General features: G+C 41.2%; 1 protein-coding gene across 5 annotated transcripts in view; it reads left to right on the forward strand.

The window, feature by feature from the left end:
• The window catches only part of LOC310639665 (transcriptional coactivator YAP1-like), a gene marked incomplete at its 5' end in the record, with an annotated part of 109037 nt that overhangs the window by 21821 nt on the left and 66843 nt on the right, over positions 1-20373 (forward strand). For 4 of the 5 annotated variants that reach the window (XM_083361477.1, XM_083361478.1, XM_083361479.1 and 1 more), the window contains 2 exons: positions 7358-7962; positions 19151-19386. In XM_083361477.1, coding sequence (XP_083217603.1) covers positions 7648-7962; positions 19151-19386 — 551 coding nt within the window. Of the gene's footprint in view, positions 1-7357; positions 7963-19150; positions 19387-20373 lie in introns of those variants that run through there. The other variant, XM_083361481.1, reaches the window with a different exon arrangement.

A 20373-nucleotide genomic window follows, 5' to 3' on the forward strand; every position in this document is an offset into this window, starting at 1 on the left:
AAACACTTGTAACTTAGCATAGAACTGCAAACGGATAGATGGATAGGTGGAAGGCCGGCTGGCTGGCTGGATATTTACAACATGTGCTGTATCTGTATGCCTGAAGTAGTCTGCTTGGAATATTTTATTTTTCATTTATGAAGTTCACAATGCAGCCTTCAAAATATCAGTAAATAGTTAAGTTTGTGAATTGACTGTAGTATATTTTAGAGTAAAAGGATAGAGATCATCCAGATTACAGAGTTTGCTTTTCCAAAAGAGCAAGGTGATGTTTTCTTAATGGGATTTTGATGCCTTTGTAAGAAACACTTATTCTGATACGCAGTTCTAAATCTTTCAGGCCAAGTTATTTTCCTACTTAATTTGCAACTCTATCCCTGCACAGAGACCACACAGAGAAAAACCTCCCATCCAACACAAACATAATCCCAGACTTGGGAGTGGGGTGTGGGGGGGAACCACATTCTCTGCCCTCTCCTCTTCTTCCCTCCACCAGGCAAAAACAAGCCTCTGAAGACCTGTTTTACCTGCATACAAAGGTCTATCTCTGTGTGTTTGTATATGTGGTGTGTGTGTGTGTGTGTATGTATGTGTGGTAAAGAGCCAGGCAGTTGTCTGGCTGCATTGTGATGCACATGAATGCAGTGTTGCCAATTTCAGAATTAGAAAATAAGACTTAACTGAAGATTGCTTTTGTTTTGTGCCTTTGAGTCACTTTGTGACACCTGGCAATTGTCTGGACAAGTCCCTGCAATTTTCATGACAAGGTTTTTCAGAAACAGTTTGTCCTTGCCTCTTTATTTCTAGAACTGAAAGAGACTGACCCAAGGTCCTCCAGCTATCTTCATGGCTAAGGTGGGACTAGAACTGCCTGCTGCCTTAACCACTACCCCGACTTGTCTTTTGAATTGAATTCAGTGGGGTTTATAGTAAAAATTTATCACATTTTAAAACCGCCCATCTCACTCACATATAAAAGTGATAGAGTGTTTTCACTTTGAAAGCACTAAACATGTTTAATACTATGATGGTGTTGGCAAATATATCCAACTATGGCACAATTGACAAAGCTAAAGAATTTGCAAAGTATATTCCATATAAAAGTTGAACTCTCACTTTCTGGCATTAAAATAAATGCACATAAGAAGTAGCTAAATAGGTTATGCAGTGTCTTAATAATTTAGTAATGGCAACAAAACCATAACACCCATTTTCAGGAGAGTACCAATTCAATTCACTGGAAGTTTTTAAGAAGAGACTGGACAGCCATTTGTCTGAAATGGTATACGGTTTCCTGCCTGAGCAGGGGGTTGGACTAGATGACCTCCAAGGTCCCTTCCAACTTTACTATTATGATTATGATCTATATACTACTAAAGCTTTCATGTCCATAATCTTTAACTGGGCAAAATGGTGCATCATAGGGACAACAGTTTTTGAACCAAGGTGCCTCAAATGGAATAATTTACAGAATGTATCCAAAATCTTGGACCCATGACTCCCATGAACTGAAATTTGGCAAATTTTATAAAATACTTTATGACAAAAAAATTATCATAAAACAGTTTATAATACAAAAGGTCATAAACCATTTTCTACAATGATGTTTGATTGTAGACTGTATAGTGATGTAAGTACTGCTATACAGTTCTGTTAAACTAGTGGCCCCCAATCTTTTTGGCACCAGGGACCAATTTCATGGAAGAAAATTTTTCCATGGACGGGTGGGGGGAGGAGCACCTAACCTACATCCCACACATGTGCAATTTGTGTTTGCTTGCTCACGTGCCACTTAACCTCCAGCTGTGCGGCCAGACTGGTACCAGTTCACGATCTAGGGGTTAGGGACTCCTGTGCTATACAGTTCAACATGGACTGCTTTCAAGGCAGATACATCTCTGAACTTCTCCCTGAATTTTAAGAACTTTTCAAATACACTAGAAGTTCTATCATTGTTGAAGGTATTGAGGAATCCGGTAACAAAATAGATCAGAAGGGATGCCCAACAGGTCACAGTTTGCCTGGTTATAATTAATAATAATAATAATATAGACTTCTCTACGTTATTCTTAATAATTCTGAGAGAACTAGGTTTTTGAAACTATATTTGAAGAAAGCAAGCAACAAATAATTAATGGTTTGGATATGGCCAAGTGTCATAAAAACAAAAATCATTTCTCAAATATTTCCCTATGGGAAAAACAATTGGGCAACAGCTCAGAATGTTGCTGACTTTATATTCTCAGTCCCCCTTTTTTTCCTTAACAATAATTATTGCTATTGTGAAGTGATTGCAAAGAATTCTAGTAGCCATGCACTATGCTTTATCTAGGTTGTTATGGTTTCCTAGAATGTTATTTATTATGTGCCAGCAAGTCAATTTTGAATGTTGATGACCACAACATTTCCCCCATGATCGTATGCCCTAACCTGATCCTTTTGATCTTCACCACTATAACTGAGTCCATCCACCCTTGTTGCTGGTCATCTTCTCTTTCCTGCTTAATAAACCAGGTGATTTAAAACCTAAAGTCACTCTTCATTAAGAAACCTTCCACTGCATGAGGGTTTTCCTTTGAAGTGATAGAGAGGTCAGACATACACAAGTGGTGACTAAAGATCAGCTAGGAGGTAGTAAACAATCCTGATTTGTTTTGGAGCAAGAAATGGTTTAGAATATTTTTAATTTCGGTAATTAAAATGGTAACAGCAGGGCAGTGCTTTCTTTAGCTAATCTATTCTTATAAAGATGAACCAAACCTTTTACATTTATGTTTTTCTTATACTTTTACTTTTGTGGTTGATCAGATAATTTTGACAAGAGTTTTTAAACAGGTTTGGGGATCTTTAATTGATCGTAATACAGTTTTAAGTAGGCCAAGTTCTAACTTGTGGAAAATGCTGTGTCTGTTTAATAGAATTGAACATAGTAGAGCTCTGATATTGTTCCACGGATCTGTCGGAGTCATTCTCCCAGCTTAGGAATCACAGCTCCAAGTGCTCCTACCACTACTGGGACCACTTTGGCCTTTATGTCCACATCATCTCTACTTTCACTTTTAAGCCCTGATACTTTTCCAGCTTCTCATTCTCCTCCTTCCTGATGTTGCTTCACTCGGCGCTGCTACATCTATCATGATTGTTGTCTTCTGGTCCTTCTCTACCATTATAACATCTGGTTTATGTCTCTCCTGTATGACTCCTGGCAACTCCTTGGACAAGGCCCTGAATTTTTCTCAACATGATTTCAGAAGTGATTTGCCACTGCCTCTTTCTGAAGGCTGAGAGAAACTGACTAGCCTAAGTCACTCAGCTGCTATTTTTACCTAAGGTGGGACCAGAATGCATCATCTCCTGGTTTCTAACTTGATGCCTTAACCAGTCCACCAAACTGGCACTTGTCTTAGATTAACGTGATAGAAATGTGTTTGCAGTACCCCTGAACTTAAAGAGAAGAATACATGTAATTAAAGTGAATGCTGCTTCATGATTGATTTATATTTTTAGAGGGATTTCCGTGTAAATGCATGCCAAGTATTTTAAACAGGTCGGTAAACCACTCAGAAAGTGTTAAAGGAAGGTCACACCATTAGGTATTCTTTATCTAAATTATAATTTTCACATTGAAGATAGGAATTTTCACTTTCCGAAATACAACTGAGCACATATTTTTGATTCCTGTTTCATCATGAAATTTAAGTGATTATTTCAAAATTAGAATTGGAAAGTTATTATTTTACCATCTTAATATATTTGCTGCATCATATTAAATGATTAATATTTTGTCCTCTAGGATGCTGATGGCCTTTGCTATCCTTCATCCAACAGGCATGAACAAAATTTTGCCTATTTGATTGTGAATCCTTCAAATCGTCATATCTATGTTTTGTACCATGTTTTTGGAGTATCTTCATTCTGTGAGTGACTGCTCATAGTTATTCAATTAGTTCTCGTAAATAGTGGAATTTGTTTTAAATATTGTTTGTTGGAATTCCAATATTGTTAGGGCATTAGAAATTACTTGCACACTGAAAGTAATTGATTTTGTCACAATGTTGTTAAATTAATGTTATCAATACCTGCATATACCTTGAAATGAGGTTTTGCTAAATTAACTTACATCCTGTCCTTAGAGATCTTTATTTTAATAATTCTTTTATTGTACTACCAATAAATTATTAAACAGAAATTTTGCAATGGTGTGAATGTATATCCCCATTATATAATTTTACAATATTATTTCTGGATTTTCTTTTGATCCTGGAAGGATGGCTAGGTAAAATCAATATTTAAAGTAAGAAAAATAGTCTTACAGAAGTGGAACAACAGCTTTCTTGTTAAAGAAGAACCTGACCAAATTTTCTAGGACAGAAATATAGGCCGTTGATAGACAAAAGACTCTCCCATCATTTGTATTTTTCCTAATAAACTGAAAGACGTAAGAAAATTTCTGAAATACGGTGTGTGGGACAGATATGGGGAATAGATCCTTTATTTTGAGATGATTCAGTTGAGTTCATATTTATAATTCTTACAGAAGACTTCAATGAAAAAATTTACTCAAAATTTAGATTACTAATGAGAAAAGGAAATACTGCTTAATAATATTATTGCAACACATTGTACATGGGACTGCCTTTTCAAAGAATCCAGAAACTTCAATTGCTTCAAATGCAGCAGGCCTAGAGGTGCATGTGTCATCTCTCCTGCTGGAATTGCACGACTGACTGATTTTATGTTTTTTTGCAGTAGTTGTTAAGCAAATCACAGTAGTTGATAAGTGAATTCACGGTTGTTAAGTGAATGATGTGGTTGTTAAGCAAAGGAAACACGGAAATGCAGAGTTTTGACAAAACTGTGATAAAGCATGATCAAGTGATTGGTGAATCCTGCAAAAAACTATAAAGGCGGCTGTGTTGGGCATGTAACCACGGAGGGGGGTTGACTGTCGGTCAGAAGTCCTGTTTTTCAGGTTGGTTGCAACTTTGCTAAGTAAGCAGCTGCAAATCAAGGAGAACCCCCTACATTCTTTCACTTTTTATTTATTTATCAAATTTATACGCCCACCCATCTCACAAAAAGGGACTCCTGGTGGTATACAACATTTAAATAAAATACCAAATATATATAAAACAAATCACAACCACTGTTAACAATTAAAATGTTAAAAATTAAATAATTGTTCGGTACAAGTTTACACATTTTAGGAACGACATGCTCATCATTTGTATACATTTTGATTTCCAAATTCAGTCTTAACAAAGTTTAATTTTAATTAAAATGAAAATTTAAGAAAAAAAGAGTAAGGCAGAGAGTCCAGAGAAGAGGAAGGGTATTCCTGTCAATGAGCACTATTGTGTTTCTTAGCTTTCAGTAGCAAGTAGATCCATCAATCACATACGTTCATGATTTCAATGATTAAATTCCAAAATAGGTTTTAGGGAGATAAAGACACTGGAAGGTAACATTCTGGAGCTTTTGACAGGATTAGAGGAGTACACAAGAAATTGTTCTCTCTTTTAATTTTTCTTTGTATTTATGCACCTATTTTATTTATTTCTTACAAACAACCATAAATATTAAGTGGTTTGTTGTGATGTGTATGCTAATTATGTGTTGTATCTGCCTCTTTTTTGAAGTAGTGTTTTTATCGTTTCTGTACTGTTGCCAAAAATTGTAAGGTTATGCCATTTTAATCACCAGGAATCAGGCTCAACTTGAGGATTTATTTAATCAGGATCAACTTGAGGATCTATTTACCACATTTATACAGTTGCTGTTCTCATACACGACTGTGCGAGGCTAATAATTAAAACATATTAAAACCCAAAAGAACAATATAATAACGTAGGAAAGAAGAAAAAAAAAAGCACATAAAAACCCTCATAAAAACTCCAAAGCCGAAATGATCGCGTCTAAATAATAACACTAATACAACCACGGTACCATCTCTAGCACATTCCCCGATTTTCTTTTTCCTTTGCTTTAGTTCAGGGGTGTCAAACTCAATTTCACTGAGGGCCGCATCAGCATTGCGGTTGCCCTCAGGGGGCCGGGTGGGTGTGGCCTGGATGGGCGTGGCCTACTGTATGGGCGTGGTTAGAGTGCGTATGGCCTACTGGGTGGGCGTGGCTAGAGTGCGTATGGCCTACTGGGTGGGCGTGGCCAGCTCTACATCCTTCGCATCAAGGGTGCCTATGGGGGCCTAGGCAGGAGTTGGACAGATCTGAGGGTCTCTGGCAGAAGGAGGGTCTCTGGGCCAGGGCCAAGGCAGTGGGGGCCATTCCCTCACTGTTTCCAGGATACTTAGCGGGCCACATGAAACCACTTCGCGGGCCGGATCCGGCCCCCGGGCCTTGTGTTTGACGTGTCTGCTTTAGTTACTTGTATTTTTTTTTAATTTACACCTGCGTGTTTTGAATCCCGAGTTTTTCCGACAAGCATTTCTCTTCTGCAAAACGAGCCCTGCGTGGTGATTTGCAAGGGTGCCAGGCCAAGCTAATTTCAGGTTACAATCAAGAGTTTTGCGCTGGCCAGGACTTGCATCCAGTTCATTGGACTACAACAGCGTTTCCCAACCTTAGGAACTTGAAGATGCGTGGACTTCAACTCCCAGAATTCCCCAGCCAGCTATGCTGGCTGGGGAATTCTGGGAGTTGAAGTCCACACATCTTCAAGTTCCTAAGGTTGGGAAACGCTGGACTACAAGTCCCAGCACTGCCCTTGGGGATTGTGAGAATTAAAAACGCAGGAATCTGGACAACAGCAAGTGGTGGTGGGGGGTTTGCATAGTGGGGAGGGACAAAGGAAAAGTGTTTCCTTTCCCTTTTCCCTTCTAACCCTGATGGGTCGGGGTCTAGTTGCTATTTCCCTTTTTTTTTCTCTTCCAGTGTGGGGGAGGAAGAGAAAATAGTCCCAACTGTCCTTCCTCCTCCCCTCTCTGGGAGGGTTGGAAAACTTTTTGGAAAAAGCGGGGAGGGGGGGGGGCGGAGGAAGAGAGCCAAAACCCATAAACCCCATGTTTCCTGTCCATATCGGCGAGGGTGAATCCTGCCCGGGCGGCTCCAGGAAATGAGAAAAGAAGTTAATCCGGAGGCTCTCGAAGAAGCAGTTGTACCAGTTAGAAAGAGAAGGAAGTGGGGAAAAAACAAACAAACAAACAAACACTACAGGCTGGACGGGGGTGGAAAGGAAGCTCGGGAACACTCGGTGGCAAAGTTCGCCGCCGTTCCATTTCAGCGCGGCCGGGCGCGGAAAAAGAAGAGGCGGCGGCCGCGGCGGCTCCTAAACTTGAGTGGCTGAGTGGAATTAAAGCTGCTGGTTGGGAGTCGGGGCGGGCGGGCGCGCGCTGGGCGGAGCAGGCTCGGGCGGGCGTCTTTCCGAACTTTTGTTTGGGAGGGTTCGTGCGCGGCCGGATTTATGCCCCTGGCTTCGCGTCCGGCGGAGCGAAAGCGCGGGAGGCCCCGAGTCCCTCCTCGCGTGTCGGAGCCCCGGAGTCGCCGGTGCCCCCCTCCCGCGGAAAACGGGCGCGGGGCGAGACGAGGGAGCGAACGACCCCGGCGCTCGGGCATGCGGGTCGGCCAGCTCGGCGCTGTTGCTTAAGCCGAGCGGCTCCAGCGAGCGAGCGAGCGCGGAGGGGAGACGGCCATGGACGCCGCCGGGCAGCCCCAGCAGGCTCCGTCGGCGCCCCAACCGTCGGCGGGGCAGCCCCAGCCTTCAGGGCAACCCTCGCCGCCGACGCCTCAGCAGCCGCAGCCCGGCGGGGGCGCCGTATCCGGGCCGCCTCCGGCCGGCCACCAAGTCGTCCACGTCCGGGGCGACTCGGAGACGGACTTGGAGGCCCTCTTCAACGCCGTCATGAACCCCAAGGGCGCCAACGTGCCCCACACGCTCCCTATGCGGCTCCGCAAACTGCCGGACTCCTTCTTCAAGCCGCCGGAGCCCAAGGCCCACTCCCGCCAGGTGAGGGGAGAAGAGGGGGAGGGGGAGGCGGTTGGAGGGGGAGGGGTCGGTCTCCGGGATCTCTCTCTCACTCTCTCTCTCAACACACACACACACCACACACACACACACACACACACACACACACACACACACACCCCTCCCCCCCCGCCGCCAATAGTCGCTGCGCTGCTTTTGGAAAACTTTCCCGGGGGAAAGGCGAGAGAAGGGAGCGCGCGCCTAGCCTTTCCCAGATTGTGCAGGCTGGGAATTGTAGTCCGGAGACATCTTGGCGAGGCCAAGCTGGAGTGAAGTGACTTAGAAACTAGGGCCGGGGTCGGCAACCTCGGCTCTTTTATGACTCGCGGACTTCAACTCCCAGAATTCCTGAGCCAGCTACGCTGGCTCAGGAATTCTGGGAGTTGAAGTCCGCGAGTCATAAAAGAGCCGAGGTTGCCGACCCCTGAACTAGGGCAAGAACAGCAAAAGCTCCTTCCAAGCGCCGCAGGACTTTGCTTGGCGCTGGGCGGAAGATGGGAGCAGGCAGAGCCAGGCTGGAGTCTCTTCCTCCGCCGCGGGACCGCCGGAGGGGATTGGGAGGCCGGCACCCTCTTTCAGCCCGGGAGCCCGAGGGTTGACGGTTTGAAAACAGGAGGAGAAGAGCGCCGGGGATGCCCTTTTCAGCTGCAGGAGCGAAACGCGGGATCGAAATCTTGTTTTTCAGCTGCAGGAGAGAGAAAAACAACAAAACAAAACCCCAACCAGCAAAGAAACGTTTCCGAAGCAAATAAGTGACAGTTGGGGCTGGCTGAAGCAGGCCTTCCAAATCAGCCCTCTGGATGGGGCAACAACTCCTGGAACAATATTGCTACAACACTCCAGCCAACAAGGTCATTGTGCTGGCTGTGCGTAATGGGAACTGTAATCCGACACAACCCGAGAGGGACAGGTTGAGGAAGGCTGAGGAAGTTCTTAAATAAGCTTTTGGAGGTTGGTTTTTTATTCAGAGGTGTGGAGTTATTGGAATACTAGCGAGAGACATCTGGGATTAGGACGACATATAGGTAGTCCTCCATTTACAACAGTTCATTTAGTGACCATTCAAAGTTACCGTGGCACTGGAAAAAGTGACTCATGACCACTTTTCACACTTTATGACCATTGCAGCATTCCCCAGGGTCATGTGATTTACATTCAGATACTGGGCAACTGGTTCATAGTTATGACAGCTGCAGTGTCTCAGGGTCATCTGATCATCTTTTGTGACCTTTGGACAAACAAAGTCAGTGGGGAAACCCAGTTCACTTAACCATGTTACTAATTTAGCAACTGTAGTGATTCACTTAACAAATGTGGCAAGAAAAGTCATAAAGTGGGGCAAAACTCAACAAATTTCTCACTTAGCAGCGTAAATTCTGGGCTCAGTTGTGATTGTAAGCTGAGGACTACCTGTATTTTAATCTTATGCATTGATTAAGATGCTGGTTACTATCCTACCAGACTGGGATGGCAGCTATTTTATCTCGCAGTTAAAATTTTTGGGGACCAGATGATGGACATAAGTGAAGCTAGTACCAAAAATGGATGGCCCCACTCATTGTTTTCCTGAAATTCTGTTGGTTTTTTCCCTTCAGTTTGAAGTCCTCTTCTGTTTTTTCAAGCAGCAGGCTGCAAGGGGAGGAGAAAGCACTTTTACCAAGGGTCTGAACTGATCTTTTGCAGATGGGTTTTAAAGTAGGTCAAGGATTTTGTGAAATCAGCCTGAAGGCTGCAGGTTTCTCATCCCAAACTAGTGGTGTGTATTGGATATTTGCAAAGTTGGGTTAAAAAAAGAACTAGGACTCCTCTCCCAACCTAAATATAATAGAGATAGAAATGGGAATGCAACGAAAAGCTCAAAAGATACCTGGTTAGAGGAATCCTGCAAGTCATGCCAGAAGGAGATCCAAATATGGATGAACCACCTTGTTCAGTGTTGACAAACTTCTGGGGGGAGGGAACCATTTCTCCCCGTGCTTTAGTTTTTCTTTCCTTTTTAAATGTTTTGCATGCTATTGAAACCAAAAGTGCAATTTATATATGCAAATTCCCAGAGTGGCATACATCTCTGCCTATATGGAGGGTTTTTGTGAGTGTGGAGATTGGGTACTTAGATTTATGTAGCACTTCAACAGAATTGGAGTGTTATCACTGTGGCCCTTCTCTAACCAAGCTGAGTTAACCCATAAAAAAATTGAGCAGGGCTTTCCAGCTGTCTTAATATACAAATTGGATTCTAGCGGGAGAGGGGATACCTGAGTACTAAGCCCACTGTAATTTTCTATTCCTTCAGAGATGAGATGAGATTCAAGTGGGCTGCTTAGCTGACATCCTCTCAGAAATCATTGTGGTCTTAATTTGCATTCAATAAAAACTAGTGTGGTTCTGCTTCCCTCCTTTCATTCAGTCCTGTGGCTGAAATGGGCCTTCACAAAGCCATATCTTCTTGTACCCTTGGCATTATATGAGTAAAATGTGCATATGATAGTTGGTATTTCTAATGATGGAATATGTCATGAATGGCTAAATAAATATGCCTGTGTAGCAAAATGAAGTTTGGATTTCTTATAATGATTGCGTATAAATTTATGCCAATATAAATGGACGCTTTTTCTTGGAAGAAAACTCTTGTCAAGTCAGAGGGCATGGCATGTATATACTGTTTGACACTGCACCTTTATAATTATAAAATAACTATATTAATATAACATATATGATAATATTTTATAATTATATTTTTATCACTTAAATCTGTATAGATTTCCTATACAGTAATTGCATTATGTTGAAGATTTCCCTTTAAAAGAAAGAAGTGTAGAAAGCATTTTCTGTTTTCTATTTCTTTACACCCCAGAGTATTCTTTTGTTTCCCAATTTCACAGAGAAGACAAGTATTTTATGTCATCAAATGTTATAATCATTATTCAGCATATTTTAAAGTAGTGGAAGTGATGGCTGTTGTTTCCATCTTATGCTGACTTTAGCTCTGTGAAGTTGATTAGGATGTGCAGGAACAAGTGGATTCACAAATGGAAATTGGAAAATTTCACTCTTTTCTTGAATGTGCCACTGAGAAGCAGACTCTTCCTTCATTTGCATCTTCTCTGTGGTACTTGTAAATAAGTGTTGGCAGTTCTAATATTTCAAGAAACAACTCCCAGAAATATCTTGAGTAAGAAAAATAAGCTTTTCTTGTGGAGAAATTCTGACCATCGATAGAGATTACATTTCTTATCCAAATTTCCCTCATCAAAGGATAAAAAATATACTGCTCTTTCTACATCTTAGGAGGAATAATTGTTGCATGCTGGGGGATTATACCCTTATGTCTTAAAGTTAGGATTCACCAAATGTTGCCTTATTTCCACGTACAGATTCATCCAATTCATGTTACTCATCTTTCTTTCAGAACTCATCTTTAGGAAAAGCTACTTCTTTTCATGTCCATTCTTTAAATTTAGTTGTGGGAGAGTTCCTTCAGTTTTGTTCATTTTGATATTTGTTGCAAAAAAGTTGATTTTTGCTCTGGCTTTATTTTTTCTTCTGAAAAGTACCTTCAATTAACTCATTCATGCACCTTCTTTCATAGTTTGTTTTCCTTAACTCTCTCTGTGTGGGGGCTAATAAGAGTGGTTGTAATAGTAACCATAATATATTTTACTTCCTTTGGGAAATCTATTCTGACACTGGGGAGCCTACTTTGCTCTTTCAGTTTTTCTCAGCTGCTTGTGATAATTCCTGTTTTCTTTCTGTCTTTAAGGAAGCTAATATGGGATTGGGAGTGAGAGGCACGGTTTTTCAGTGGTTCTCCTCCTACCTCCTGGGACGTTCGCAGTCGGTGTTGGCAGGGGGACAGAGGCCGACCTCTAGGCCTCTCGCTTGTGGAGTACCTCAGGGGTCGGTCCTCTCACCTCTCCTGTTCAACATCTACATGAAGCCTCTGGGTGAGATCATTCGTGGTTTTGGAGTTGGGTATCATCAGTATGCTGATGATACCCAACTTTTCATTTCGACCCCAAACCACCCCAGTGATGCCCTCGACGTGATATCCCGTTGCCTGGAGGCGGTTCGGGTCTGGATGGGGAGGAACAGGCTTCTGCTCAACCCTGACAAGACTGAGTGGCTGTACGTACCGGCATCTCGGGAAACTCAGATTATTCCATCTCTTACTATGTCCTTACCCCCCGTAGACAGGGCTCGCAACTTGGGTGTCCTCCTAGACTCACAGCTTTCTTTAGAAGATCATATAGTAACTGTGACTAGGGGGGCCTTCGCCAGGTTTGCCTGGTGCACCAGTTGCGGCCCTATCTAGACCGGGATGCCTTGCGTACAGTCACTCATGCGCTCGTGACCTCTCGGTTAGACTACTGCAACGCTCTCTACATAGGGCTGCCCTTGAGGACCACTCGGAGGCTCCAACTGGTGCAGAATGCAGCCGTGAGAGTTGTGTTGGGGGTTTCCTGATACTCCCATGTTACGCCTCTGCTCCGTGAGCTGCATTGGCTGCCAGTTGTCTTCCGGGTGAGATTAAAGGTGCTGGTAATGACCTTTAAAGCCCTACATGGCATGGGTCCGGAGTACCTTAGGGAGCACCTGCTGCCGGTGTCAACCTCCCTCCGCCCAGTCCACTCCCACAGAGAGGACCTTCTCAGGGTGCCACCGGTCAAAGAGTGCTGACTGGTGGCCCCCAGGGGGAGGGCGTTCTCTGTGGGTGCGCCTGATCTGTGGAACCGTTTACCGGTAGAGCTCCAGATGGCCCCCGACCTTCGCTCCTTCCGACGTGATCTAAAGACCTATTTATTTGAACAAGCCGGCCTGGTCTGATGGGTTTTGGGATTTTATTATGTTTTTATGTATTTATCTGTTTTATTGGGCATTATGGTTTAATCTCTTCTTAATTTTTGTACTTTGTATTTTAGTATTTATTGCCCTGTTCACCGCCCTGAGTCCTTCGGGAGAAGGGCGGTATACAAATTAAATTAATAAATAATAAATAAATAAATAAATAATATGAGGGTGGGAGATGGAGAAGAACTAAACCTATGTTGAATTAAGTGATGTGTTTACAAACTTCATCTACGTTCATCTTGTCTCAAATTTTGGAAATCTGGAACTCTACTCTTGAGATAAAGGACCTCTATGGCATGCTCCATTCTTGCCCCAGCTCCTGCCCACCTATCAATTTGAAAGCATGAAAATGCGAGTAGATAAATAGGTACCACTTTGGTGGTAACAGTGTTCCGTGTTTCACCTCACGCTCTGCACTATAACATGATGTCATGCTGGCCATATGACTATGGAAATGTCTTCAGACAATGTTGGCTCCCTCCGCTAAGAAACAAGAGACGAGCACCGCCCCCTAGAATCAGACACGACTGGATAGAGCAGGCACGTCAAAACTCGCAATGTCATGTGACATTGCGCGATGTATCATGACTTTTTCCCCATTGCCTGCAGTGGGGTGGGCGCGGTTTTGGCATGACCCATCCGGCCCATGGGCCGGCAGTTTGACATGCCTGGGATAAAGGAAACTACCTTTTTTAAAAAATACTATTCTAATCTTCAAATTTGCTGCAATGGCAGACTTCATTATCATATAATAAGGTTCTTGTGTCTCTCGATAAAGAAATACTTAAAATCCATAAAGTTAAATTTGGAATGATATTGAAGACCCAAGAACCTTGATAGCATCATTAATCTTGGTTGAGTTGCTGAAGTCGCAGCAGGTTGGGTGGGCAAGAGGGCCCCCAAACTCCAGGTGATTTATTTATATTCCTCCTTTATTATTACTACAGATAACTCAAGATGTTGAACATATTTAATATACTTTTGTCCTATGATCACCATCACAGCAACCCTGTGAGGTGAGTTGGGTTGAGAGAGAGTGACTGGCCCTAGGTCACCAGCTGGTGGGACTAGAACTCACAGTGTCCTACTTTCTAGACTGATGTCTTAACCCCTAGACCAAGGGTCCCCAACCTCTGGGCCACGCGCCACTACCGGGCTGCTGCCCTATTTGCAACTGGCCCGTGTGAGCGGAGGGCCAGTGTGCAGGCATGCGGGGCTCAACTTGCGCAAGTTGAGCTGCGCACGCAGTGGCCTGACGCTCATGTGGCCTGGTTCCTCTCTTCCCCCGCCAAGCCACAAAGGTTGGGAACTGCTGCTTTAGATCGAGCTGGTGTGCCAAATTTATATAGAGCTTCCTCTCTAGACCATCCCTTTTGCCTCTTCTGATATTAGAATGCCAACACTACTGCAATGTTCTCTACATGGGGCTGCCCCTGAGGACCACTCGGAGGCTTCAGCTGGTGCAGAATGCAGCCACGTGAGTTGTGATGGGAGTCTCCCGATACTCCCATGTAACACCTCTTCTCCGCGAGCTGCATTGGCTTCCAGTTGCCCTCTGGGTGAGATTCAAGGTGCTGGTGATGACCTATAAAGCCCTAAATGGCATGGGCCTGGATTATCTAAGGGAGCACCTGCTGCCAGCGTCAATTTCCCATCGTCCTGTGCGCTCCCACAGGGAGGACCTCCTCAGGGTACCGCCGGTCAAGGATTGCCGACGGGCGATCCCCAGGGGGAGGGCATTCTCTGTGGGCGCGCCTGCCCTATGGAATCAACTGCCAACGGAACTCCGGACTGCCCCCGACCTTCGTTCATTTCGCCGGGACCTAAAAACCTGGCTCTTTGAGCTATCTGGTCTGGACTGAGGGGTTTAATGTTTTTAAATTGTGATTTAATTTTTGTGGCTAGACTTAATTTAATTTATTTTAATTTTATATTGTATTTTTAAATTTTTCTTTGTAAACCGCCCTGAGTCCTTTGGGAATAGGGCGGTATATAAACCAAATAAATAAATAAATAAATAAATAAATAAATAAATAAATAAATAAATAAATAAATAAACACGGGAAAAGCAAATGCTAGATTAAGATGCTTGATCTGAAAGTAGGTTTTCTTTATTTTCTTGTGGTCATTAAGTCATGAATTAATGCTTGAGTTTACATGGACACAGTGTAGACAAAATTGCAAGATTAAGTTTATTTGAAAAGCTTTTACATTCCATTTATTTTTTAGTCAGAATGTTTTCAGTTATATTTTATAAAATGATTTAATTATTAGCTATTTATTTATATAGCCAAAAGGAGTGAGTGCTCTTCAGTAACTGTCAAATATTTCTGTGACTAGTGTCTTTTTATAAGAGGCTTTGAACAACACAAGTGTTTTAAAAAGAAAGATTTTTTTTATTTAGTTGTTAGTTTTATTTGCCTCCCATCTCATTTCGAAATGACACTGGGTGGCTAATAGCTTTAAGATGCTCAAATCATTGCCTAAAGTGTTAATTTACTTGTCAGATATAAAATGGAAAAAAACCTAGACTTTTAAGTCATGGAATTGTAAGTGGAGACTGTTGCTTTATCACCTTTGAACTTTAGCCTAATATAGGCCTGACACATGCTTTCCATGTGGGCTGAGTTTCTTAGTGTCTGCTGTGACAACTATGAAAAACAAGGTATTCCTTATATAGAAGCAAAATCTTCAACAAAGATAATTCTGCTTTTTCCCAAATAATTCACATTTGAAATATGAGGGCTTTTCCATTTACTGAGAATATAGGAAGGGAAGTAAATTTCTTGGTTTTGGTGAGAAATTGCTGTAAATTAAATTAAAAACATGTAAAATAGATTAAAATTGTTGCCTGAATTGTATTAATTTTGTATATATTATTGAATGGAGAATTTAATTCTGTGTTATGAGCCTTAAAACTTACAGAAATGTGTGTGTATACAGTATTGTGTTGCACAGGGATGGCAGCATTTTCAAGTGGCAGGCACTATTGCACAGTTTCATTTAAAAATAATAGTCAAAATTGAGCACTCTCTTATGAAGGCATAGCCAAATGCTATATAAGAACTCAAAAAATACATTTTACAATTTTAAAAATCAAGTACTCGAGTGCCATCTAGTGGTTTTGTAAATGCAGCAGTACCTATAGGTGCTTTATTGTTGGCTCACTTTCCTAGGAGGGTAATCAAATGGAGAGTTACCTATAGTATTTACCTACTAGCACTGGCTGAAAATTATCTGCTAAAATGTAGACTATGGTTTCTGGATTAATTAAATCTGATAAAAGTAATAAAAGTCTGGTTTGATTATAGTAGGAGTCTCTTTACATCTCTGCAGTCAAGTTTTTTAAATTTGATACTTTAATTGTAAAGACTTTCAGTTGTGTAGGTAGTCCTCACAACCATTTGTTTAGCGACTGTTTGAAGTTACGAAGGCATTGAAAAAAATGACTTATGAACATTTCTCACACTTACAACCATTGCAGCATTCCCATTGTCACATGATCAAAATTTGGATGCTTGGCAACTGGCATGTATTTGTGATGGTTGCAGTGTCCCAGGATCATGTGATCACCTTTTGCGACCTTCTAACAAGAAAAGTCAATGGGGAAGCCAGACTCATTTAGTAATTGTATTACTAACTTAATAACTGCAGTGATTCACTTAACAACTATGGCAAAAACGTTGTAAAATAGGGCAAAACTCTGTCAAGTATGTTTTGGATAAACAGATGTGTACTGTTTCTATGAAGGTGTATAATACCAAGAGACAATTTCTTGTCCGTAAAATCAACAATAATGTATTAGTAGTGGTGAATGTGTTGCTTAGCATTTAAAATTTCCTCAATTCATCATATAATAGCAAGGTATCTCCATGGTGGAGGTATATGTCTATGCAGTAATATGATATAAATACTGACACAGACAAGCTAGTAGATATGTGTTCTACTTGTATGATTTAACTTGACTTTCATGTGAGCAGCTGTCATCCTTAACAATTCCAATGCATTTTTCTGTAGTTATGCATATTGTTAATGTGTTTTAAGAAGCAGTTTCATATTTCATCTTTATCTTAGTGCCTAAGTGTAAAAACAAATACGTTGTAATACATTTGTCTGATATTTATTATTCCAGTGTGTTAGACTATAGTTAATACCGTTCTCAGACAATTATGTTGCTGTCAAATGATTATGGGAGTTTTAATTTAAAACATGAATGTATGGGAGAAAAATTAGCTAGGTTTATGAGGTGATAATTCTTTAGAACCTTTGGGAGAAAAAAAAAGAGATAAAGCAAGCAAATTTCTGTAACCCTTAATATGCATGTATTTAAAAAATGACATCTTTTTTAACTTTTATACTCAAGCCCAGAGTTCGTTAGGTCATTATTAATTTTAATAGTTTCATTTTTAAGGAAAATTTAAACCCTGTTGCTGACAGTAAGAATAGCATGTAGTTTACAAATGTGGCTTACTATCATTTGGGCTAATATATACGAACATAATATTTACATTAATTTAGCCGGTCGAATGTGTTTGCATTCTTCCATTTGGTTGAAGAGTACTTGATTCTGCGGAAGGGCCCCCCTGTCTGGAGAGAGTTGACTCTGTTCTCACCAATTTCCTCTGCAGCCCTCCAAAATCAGCTTAGGGGGACTGGGAGTCTCTCCAGAACAGTATGGAATGTGGCACAGAGAAAAGGGTAATTGATGAAAATTGCTTCCCTATCTCTTCTGTTAGCTGAGTTCTCCATTGATTCAAAGAGTTGTCTGCAAACAGAAGGATTCCTTCTGTTCCTGGAAGGGATTGTTGGTTATAGTTCACAGCTGTGACTTAATCCCCCCTCCTGAGATTTAAAGGAGGTGAGGGTCCTTCCAAGACCTTTTGTGCAGATGCTAAAAAGGTTTCCCTAAACAGTCTTCACGACATCTGTTGAAAGTAGAAGAGGCACGGAGGTGCTTCGTTAGATATTTTTTAGAATTATTTCTTCTTAAGGCTGTTAGTTTAGAGACATTTTTCCCAAGAGTGTATCTGATATGCAGATGGCTACTGAGAAGAATCTTAAAGAATAATGCATTTACTATGGCATAGGTTTTCATAACCCATAGTCCACTCCATCAGAAAAATGATGCATTATCCTGGGCAAAAAAACATAATACTCCTCCGTTGGACTGCAATACCATATGTTGATGAAAGTCTATGCCATAATATATTTGTCAAATCACCATAATATTCTGTTGTTTCTGCTCCTCTTCCTCGGTCTCTTTAACAGTATGCAGAGGAAAGCTATTGTGATGTGAAAGAGTTGTGTGGATTATTTTCCGAATAATTTTTTAAAAGGCAACTTTTGTGAATTTTAATTCAAAATTAATAGTAAAAGGAAGAAAGTCTGAAGAACAGAATGATTCGCCCTGTCCTGCTTTAAATCATGCTTTGCTTTCTTTCCCCTCCCTTTAAATCTTTTGTCATCTGGAATACATTTTAGGAAAACCAGACATGTATTACTGTTTGCAATGTGGACCTCATTTGTCCTATTCTGTAATACTGTTTAAATAGCTTTCACAGCTGTCTCTGAAGCCCTTGATAAAGATGTGGGACAAAGAAGGGAAAAGCAGTGGAGAAGGAAAGAAAAAAGGAGATTGACTCAGGTATTCTGAGAAAAAAAAGAGAACTACTTGAACATTCTAAAAAGTAATAACTATGTGGGTCCATGGGGAAAAACCCAAAATCTAAAGCTGCATGATCCCTTTATTAAGAGTAACCAGATTTTATTTCTATTCCCTTCTTGTGCCTGACAGAATGCAGAAATAAAGAAACATCAGTGTTTTTAACCACAGATCTGGGGAATAATTTGGCTTGTCTGTAAAATGAACCATTTCTTAATGGTTGGAAGAAATTTACACCCTCAAAATGTACAAATTTTGTACAAAATGTACAAAGGCATAAATTTTCAGAATCAATTTTCTTAGTCTATGCAAAGCATCCTCCAGGTTCCATAAGAAGCAATTGTAGATATCATTGATCTTTGGTAAAAAAATAAACAAATCAACCCCAAATGGTAAGATGTTGCATACATATAAGTCCTTTATAACTCAATAGTAGTGTTTTTGTAAAGCGTTATACCATTGTTCCCATTCTGTTTCTTATATTTCTTACTTGGTCTCACACATACTTCAAAATTAGTTTGGTATTGGGTTGAGTGTTGCCTTACACATTCATTGGTCTCTAAAGTATAGGTCTAGTTGCAAAATATTTCAAGTTAGTGGGTTCTTTAGCATGTTAATGTATTAGGTATCTAGATTAAAGAGCTGTTTAACTCTCTACAGGCCAGCACGGATGCAGGAACGGCAGGCGCCCTAACTCCTCAACATGTCCGTGCTCACTCCTCTCCAGCTTTGTTGGGAACAGTTTCTCCAGGTGCACTTACTCCATCTGGTGTAGTTCCTGGAGGTACATCCTCTCAGCATCTACGTCAATCATCTTTTGAAATCCCCGATGATGTGCCCCTACCACCAGGTTGGGAGATGGCAAAGACACCTTCTGGCCAGAGATATTTTCTGAAGTAAGTAAAAGTATGAAAGATGGGGAGGGGGAAACGATGGTGCTGGCAGTTTTTGGAGCAGCGTTTGATTGAATCCTTACCTTTTGCCTAATCTGTTCATCCAAGATGTAGTTCCTGTTCAATGAATAATGTGGAAAATTGTATTACCTGAAAAAGTTGTGCTGAAGTAACTTATGTTTAAACGATTTATGTTTGAAAGCCTAGATGGTTTGTCACCTGGGCACTTTGAAGGGGCCATCTTTCTGTTCCGCTTTTGGCTTGCTTGTGTGGTCCCTTACAGAAGGTACCCCACCATAAATATAATTTTATCTATAGGCTTAAGTACGAATGAAACGATTAAAATGCATATTAGAGAGCATGAATTGGTTATGGCGGGTATGTATGAAACTATGAATCTATAGGTAGGAATCCATTTTCATTTCAAATTCATTTGATTATAGTTGCATGTTACACGGATGGTGAATTGTGAATGAAAGAATCAGAAGAGAATTTGGAACTTTCTGGGTGAATGTAATTCAGGAGCGAGAAAAAATATTCTGCTAGGTGACAGAAAATAGACTTATTCATTATGAGCTAGATGAGCAGACTCTCATAAGATGACCGAAGTATATTGTAAAAACATCTTGGACTCTTTCAAGACTGATTCCTGAGAAAATTGACAGATTTCTCTGATGAATGAGATCCAGCCAACTGAGAATTAGATACTTGTCTGATGTGAGGCCAGAGAAATTACTGTGGCATAAGTGGGGGTGAATATGTCCTTGGCAGAGGGATGATATGTTTTGATTGATTATGCTCCCTCATAAGACAGCCATTTCTTGACCTCTGTCTGAATATACCAGCCACTCTCCAAATTATTATATCTTATTAAGGTGATTGAAAAGGATCCTGATGGATTTTCCTGTCTAGCCTTTCAGAGTTGGGCTTGGAAACGCCATTGTCCTTATGGCACCCTTGGAGAAGTGGTAGCTTACTACTTCTTGTCTT

The sequence above is a fragment of the Vipera ursinii genome, assembly GCF_947247035.1.
Source record: "Vipera ursinii genome assembly, chromosome: 4".
Lineage (NCBI taxonomy): Eukaryota > Metazoa > Chordata > Lepidosauria > Squamata > Viperidae > Vipera > Vipera ursinii.